General features: G+C 47.1%; 1 protein-coding gene across 1 annotated transcript; it reads right to left on the reverse strand.

The window, feature by feature from the left end:
* Positions 1–6854: 6854 nt before the first annotated feature.
* On the reverse strand, positions 6855–7587 carry LOC123108454 (pollen allergen Phl p 2). The gene has a single exon (XM_044530238.1). It carries the CDS (start codon positions 7534–7536, stop codon positions 7162–7164), a length of 375 nt encoding a protein of 124 aa, XP_044386173.1. The 5' UTR covers positions 7537–7587; the 3' UTR covers positions 6855–7161.
* Between the last annotated feature and the right edge of the window lie 225 nt (positions 7588–7812).

The following is a 7812-nucleotide window of genomic DNA, read 5'->3' on the forward strand; positions in this document are numbered from 1 at the left end:
TATTTGGGCCTAGAGGAAGGCATTGGGAAGTAATAAGTAGATGATGGGTTGCTAGAGAGACAGAAGCTTAAACCCTAGTTTATGCGTTGCTTCGTAAGGGGTTGATTTGGATCCATATGTTTCATGCTATGGTTAGGTTTACCTTAATACTTTTGTTGTAGTTGTGGATGCTTGCAATAGAGGTTAATCATAAGTGGGATGCTTGTCCAAGTAAGGACAATACCCAAGCACCGGTCCACCCACATACCAAATTATCAAAGTACCGAACGCGAATCATATGAGCGTGATGAAAACTAGCTTGACGATATTCCCATGTGTCCTCGGGAGCGCTTTTCTCTATATAAGAGTCTGTCCAAGCTTTTCCTTTGCTACAAAAAGGATTTGGCCACCTTGCTGCACTTTATTTATATTTTTTTACTTGTTGCTCGTTACAAATTATCCTATCACAAAACTATCTATTACCACTTATTTCAGTACTTACAGAGAATACCTTGCTAGAAACCGCTTATCATTTCCTTCTGCTCCTTGTTGGGTTCGACACTCTTACTTATCGAAAGGACTACAATAGATCCCCTATACTTGTGGGTCATCACTCACTCACATTGATATCAATTGATGGGCATCTCCATAGCCCATTGATACGCCTAGTTGATGTGAGACCATCTTCCTCCCTTTTGTCTTCTCCACAACCACCATTCTATTCCACCTATACTGCTATGTCCATGGCTCGCGCTCATATATTGCGTAAAAGTTGAAATTTTTTGAAAAGGCTAAGTATGAAACAATTGCTTGGCTTGTCATCGGGGTTGTGCATGATGGGAGCATTTTGTGTGATGGAGATAAAGCATGGACAAACTATTTGGTTTTGTAGGGCTGAGCTTTCTTTGGCTATGTTATTTTGAGAAGACATAATTGCTTGGTCAGTATGCTTGAAGTATTATTATTTTTATGTCAATATTAAACTTTTTTCTTGACTCTTTTGGATCTGAATATTCTTGCCGCAATAAAGAATATTACATTGATGAATATGTTAGGTAGCATTCCACATCAAAAAATCTGTTTTTATTATATACCTACTCGAGGACGAGCAGGAATTAAGCTTGGGGATGCTTGATAAGCTTGGGGATGCTTGATATGTCTCCAACGTATTTATAATTTTTGATTGTTCCATACTATATTATCTATCTAGGATGTTTTATATGCATTTATATGCTATTTTATATGATTTTTGGGACTAACCTATTAACCTAGAGCCCAGTGCCAGTTTCTGTTTTTTCCTTATTTTTGAGTATCACAGAAAAGGAATGTCAAACAGAGTCCAATTGACCTGAAAATTTATGGAGATCATTTTTGGACCGAAAGAAGCCCACGGAGCATCAGAGATGGACCAAAAGAGTCCCGAGGCCACCACGAGGGTGGGGGCGCCCCACCCCTAGGCGCGCCCCCTACCTCGTGGCCGCCTCGTGGACCCCCTGACTTGTTACCGACGCCAAATATTCCTATAAATACAGAAACCCCCAAAAAGAAACCTAGATCAGGAGTTCCGCCGCCGCAAGCCTCTGTAGCCACCAAAAAAAATCGGGGCCCTGTTCCGGCACCCTGCCCAAGGGTGGATCCATCACCGGTGGCCATCTTCATCATCCCGACGCTCTCCATGACGAGGAGGGAGTAGTTCACCCTCGAGGCTGAGGGTATGTACCAATAGCTATGTGTTTGATCTCTCTCTCTCTCTCCCTCTCTCTCTCTCTCTCGTGTTCTTGATTCGGCACGATCTTGATGTATTGCGAGCTTTGCTATTATAGTTGGATCTTATGATGTTTCTCCCCCTCTAATCTCTTGTAATGGATTGAGTTTTCCCTTTGAAGTTATCTTATCAGATTGAGTCTTTAAGGATTTGAGAACACTTGATGTATGTCTTGCATGTGCTTATCTGTGGTGGCAATGGGATATTCACGTGATCCACTTGATGTACGTTTTGGTGATCAACTTGCGAGTTCCGTGACCTCGTGAACTTATGCATAGGGTTGGCACACGTTTTCATCTTGGCTCTCCGGTAGAAACTTTCGGGCACTCTTTGAAGTTCTTTGTGTTGGTTGAATAGATGAATCTAAGATTGTGTGATGCATATCGTATAATCATACCCACGGATACTTGAGGTGACATTGGAGTATCTAGGTGACATTAGGGTTTTGGTTGATTTGTGTCTTAAGGTGTTATTCTAGTACGAACTCTAGGATAGATCGAACGGAAAGAATAGCTTCGTGTTATTTTACTACGATCACTTGAATAGATCAATCAGAAAGAATAACTTTGAGGTGGTTTCATACCCTGCAGTAATCTCTTCGTTTGTTCTACGCTATTCGTGACTTTGGAGTGACTCTTTGTTGCATGTTGAGGGATTGTTATATGATCCAATTATGTTATTATTGTTGAGAGAACTTGCAATAGCGAAAGTATGAACCCTAGGCCTTGTTTCCTAGCATTGCAATACCGTTTTCGCTCATTTTTATCATTAGTTACCTTCCTACTTTTATATTTTCATATTACAAAAACCTATATCTATCATCCATATTGCACTTGTATCACCATCTCTTCGCCGAAATAGTGCACCTATACAATTTACCATTATATTGGGTGTGTTGGGGACACAAGAGACTCTTTATTATTTGGTTGCAGGGTTGCTCGAGAGAGACCACCTTTATCCTACCCCTCCCATGGATTGATAAACCTTAGGTCATCCACTTGAGGGAAATTTGCTACTGTCCTACAAACCTCTGCACTTGGAGGGCCAACAATGTATATAAGAAGGTTGTGTAGTAGACATCAATGTACACATGGTGGGAAATGGGGTCATAGTATCGGTAACCTTTGGTGTTTGGAGGGTAGCCAAGGAAGATGCAAGGAAGTGATCGTGGTGCGAGTTTGTGGGGGTGGTGGACATGATGCTAGGATAGCAGAGACACCCTAATGTGCGAAAGCCATCATATGAGGGAGGCGTGCCCAAGAGGAGGTGGTGAGGGGCTAAGTCCCAACGGGGACGACACGGTCGAATGTTAAGAAGAAGAGTGGCGGAGGCGAGCGCTTCAGGATAGAACTTGGGAGGGACATTAGAGTGAGAGTAATGTGCGAACGCAATCATTGACAGTGCGTACGATGCGCTCAGCGCGGCCATTCTGTTATGAAGTGTAGGGGCAGGTTAGGCGGTAAATGGTGCTGTGAGAGGCAAGAAGATCCCGAACGACAACATTGTCAAATTCTTTTTCGTTATCGGTTTGGAGTGCAAGTATGGGATGAACGAACTGTGTGGTGACATAGGAATAAAATGCCATGAGTGCGGCAAAGGCATCGGATTTGCGACGAAGAGGAAATGTCCACACCTAATGAGAGAAATCGTCTATAAAATCACCAAATAATAGAGATAGCCCATGTTACTTGCAACTGGAGATGTCCAAACATCACTATGAAGTAATTGAAATGGAAAAGTGGAAATAGTGGTGGGCGCACTAAAGGGCAGACGAACATGCTTGCCGAGACGGCAAGCCTCACAAGTGTGGTCGTCGATCTTATCATGTGAGAATGAAAAACTCCTAAGAATTTGACGTAAAACGGTGGAGTTAGGATGTCCCAGGCAAGCATGCCATAGGACGACACCAGCGGCAAGAGCAACTAGAGGGGTGGAGGAGGTGGTTCCGGCGTGTACGAAATAGAGCTCATCGGGACTATCACATCGATGGAGGACCATCCGTGTACGGGCGTCCTTCAAAGAAAAACCAACATCATCAAATTGGACGGTAATAGGATTCTCATGAGCAAGACGACGAACAGAAACAAGGTTCGTGACTAAGTGAGGTGACAGAAGGACATTAGACATAGTAACTGGCATGGGTGTAGAAGGAAACTTAGTGTGACCGACATGGGTGATGGGTAAAGATGAACCGTTGCGAACGGTGATATGAGTGGGAATGTGAACGGGAGTGTAGGACGTTAGGATACCGAGATGAGATGTCAATAGGGTGGTGGCACCCGAGTCCATGTACCAATCTCCGCCACCATCATAGCTGTGCAGTGACAGGGCCAACGGCAGAGCAGCCAAAGAAGTAGGGTTCCACGGCATGGTGAAACTGCCGTAGGGCTAAACCGGGGCGGTCAGAGCTACGTAGTCCCATGGCGGGGAAACCTGCGGCGTGGTAAAGCCGCCGAAGGGCTAAACCAGAGCAGGCGAAGCATGGCCGCCGGCCATCGGTGGGGCGGGCGGAGCGTGGCTGCCGGCCATCGGCGAGGCTGACTACATGTGGATGAAGGGAGTCGCAGCGCCCGCGTACATGTGGCTGAAGAGAGACGCCGTGGCAGAAGACATCGCAGTGGTGGCGACGGCTGGAGGAGGAGGCGCGACGGCGGACAGGGAGGCGGCGGTGGCTGGAGGAGGAAGCGTGACAGAGGCTACACAAGTGGAGGAGTCGGGGTTGGTTTAAGGTTTTGGGAGGGAGACAAGAGGGGGTTGGCACGGCTACGGGAGGGAGGGCAGCGGCGGCGGCGACTGGAGGAGAGTGGGTGGCGTGGCTGCATGAGGGAGGGACGCGGCGATGGGGATGAGCGATGGCGGCGGCCCGGTGCGGCGGCGGCTAGAGGCAACGGAGGTTTAGGAGAGGGTCAACGTGCTATCTGATACCATGTAAGTTAGGAATAGAAGGATTGCATGCATCGATAATTCATGATCGTGTGCATGATGCACATATATAGGTACCGGGTCGACCGGTCTCTATTTGTCTTCCAAGATATACAAATATACAGAAAGGAAAGAGGAGATAAAACGGTATAAATACAAGACCCTACTCTTATACATGTACAATGGACAACGTATGTTCAATGCCAATGACAGGCAAATAATTGCGCTCGCCATTGGTGAAGAAATACCAGTGACGGACATCGATTCCCACCTGTCACTGATATCAGGCCAAAATACAATCGCAGGGTTTAGAATATGCCCGCCATTAATCGACCCCATTCAGTAGTAGTACTCCCTCCGTTTCTAAATATAAGTTCTTTTAGACATTTTAAATGGACAACAACATACGGATGTATGTAAACATAATTTAGAGTGTTGGTTCATTTATTTTGCTCTGTATGTAGTCATTTGTTGAAATCTCTAGAAAGACTTATATTTAAAAACGAAGGGGATAGTTGACATGATGGTAAGGGTAGCATGGGCCACTAATAACGAAGTTACACATTCTAACTATAGTTATCACTAGGATGCGAACCACCCTCCCACCGATGGCGGCCCTTGCGGCTTAAGGTACAACATCTTTGTCGTCCACTTCTCTTCTCCCTCACCATAGTCTCCCCGAGTGGATCCAGGGCACCAATGTGTTGTTCTCCTCATTGGCAAGCCACCCACTGACCGAAAAATTTGATGCACAATGTTGGCTATCAAGTAGTGCGACACATCTACATCTCCTTTTCCATAGTTGGTTGTGAGGTAGAGGATGAAACTTGAGATTCCCGGTTTACTCGGTAGTTTGATAGCTACAAAATGTTCCGGCATACTCCCTCCCTCCCAAAATTCTTGTTTTAAATTTATCTAAATACGGATGTATCAAGTCATGTTTTAATATTAGATATATCCATATCTAGACAAATTTAAGACAAATTTTTTAAAACGGAGGAAGTATTGAAATAACCGAGATGAATGATTAAATACAGCGTTTTTTCTTGAGACTTTTTACGGTACATCAATTAAATTAGGGCCGTTTATTTTTATGATTTGATGGTTCAGATGAGGCAATACTACTCCAAATTTTCAGTAGTATATTGAGTAATTAGGGGCGTTTTGGGTAGTTCACTGTTAACCAATCCCGCAGGCAGATTCCCTTCGGAATTAAGCGGACGGCGGAGCTGGAATTTGACATTGTCATCAGTGTTCATTTGGCCCGTCCTGCTCCGTCGCCATCGTGAGCGGCCACCGTGCGTAGTGTAGATTTTGCGACCTGCAGCCGGCCATCGTTAGCTCGCCGTGTGCCATCGCCCACGTCCAGCCCGCCCCACGACTGCACGGACGCCACCTCGAGCCCCGTACCGATACCTGGGCAACGCCCTTCGCCTCGCTCCCCCTCTGCCCTCTCCTTCGCTACCTCTCCCTCTGCCCTTTCCTCCGTTATCTGCAAGCGCATGCTGCGGCGAGCCTGCTGCTCGGCGTGCGTGCGGAGTACCTGGCGTAGTGGCGTGTGTAGTCCTCTGTGTGGATATGCTTGTCCGGCGTGTTGTGTGTGCTCTGTGTGTGATGCCCGTTCATGTGTGATGCTGTTATGTGATATGTGCTTGTGTCTGCTATACTGCTGCTAGTGCTATGCCGTGTGCTATGTGCCTTTGTGTAAAATCTTAGATTAGTGGGCGCCGGTGTACGTACGTGCGACAGAGAGAGGGCAAGCGAGGAAGCGATCTCAGGCCGCCCGCCGAAGTATGTGCAAATAGGAAGAGGGCAACCGGGCCGGGCGGGGCGGCTGCGTCGTCGCTGGGACGCATCACGCATGGGAGGAAGATCCTGAGTGGCGGCGGACGAAGGCTGTTCGACGCAGAGCGACCGGCCCTGTGTGACCGACGAGACTGCTGCCTGGCGGTAGTGAGGAATGGCAAATGAACTGAGATGGCTGCGTCGTCGAGGTGGTATCGTATTGTCATTAATTACTAATCCCAAACTCTAATAGTTAATTACCGAAATGTCTTGGAGCAAAAATTTGAGGAATTGATATTGACCATTGAATCAGTTATATACTACACACTACTTACGGTAATATGATGTACCGTAAAAACTCTCTTTTTCTTCTAGTTGACCCAAACAACTAGTGGCGAGTTGGTGAAAAGATAAACAAAATCCATTTGTATTTCAGGATCCTAAGCAAATATAGTTTATTCTGAAACACAATACAAACTCATATGCTAACACACACACACAGATGCACACTAGCCATATCAACGCAAACACACTCCCTACCCCTAGGACCTTCGAGAAACTGAGCGGACACAATTACATACATAAAGGAACCGGTCAAGAGTGGCCTCAACAACTTTTTCTATTATCCGTACATCACATCTCTCTTAAAAATTGCCAAAACCCAGGAAAGATCTACCGAACATAATTCTGTGGATGGCCGTCGAGCGACGCTACCCTTCGGGTGTGTAGGTGGTGCCGATCGTGTAGTTATCTGGGATGACGCTGTCGTAGACGTTCTTCATGCCCTTCGTGGTGAAGTAGCGGAAGTTGAAGGGGCCCACGAGCGGATCGGCGCTCTCGAAGGTCCACAGGCCGCCCTCGCCCTTGGTCATGGCCACCCAGTCGTCGGCGTCGTGCTGCATGATCTCCAGCTCCGACATGGTGTCGCCTGGCATGTCGTAATTCACCAGCACCGCCAGCTGCTTCTTTCCCGACCCCGTGTCCGACCCCTTCTCCACCGTGAAGGTCACCGGTGCCGCGCACCACGCGCCCGCGACCAGCATCGCCAGCAAAGTCACCGCCAGCAACCTTCTCGAGGATGCCATCTCGAAGCCTAGATAGATTATCGGTAGAAGCTGAACTACGCACGTGTAGCTGTGAACCCTGTGTAAGGATGATGATGTATGTTTGTGGAATTTATATATGGGCGCTCGCGCTGGCCGCGCTTGTCCGTTGGCGCGTATGCGGTTCGCCTTGGTCACCGGAGGTGCTCGTGTTCATGTGTGGCCTGACCGCTTGTTTTGGCATGCATGATTGGATATCATGGGCATCGTGCCATATATAGCTAGGCGCGTACCGGCGTACGTACATACTTTCTTCAT

The sequence above is a fragment of the Triticum aestivum genome, chromosome 5A (assembly GCF_018294505.1).
Source record: "Triticum aestivum cultivar Chinese Spring chromosome 5A, IWGSC CS RefSeq v2.1, whole genome shotgun sequence".
NCBI classification, from domain to species: Eukaryota; Viridiplantae; Streptophyta; class Magnoliopsida; order Poales; family Poaceae; genus Triticum; species Triticum aestivum.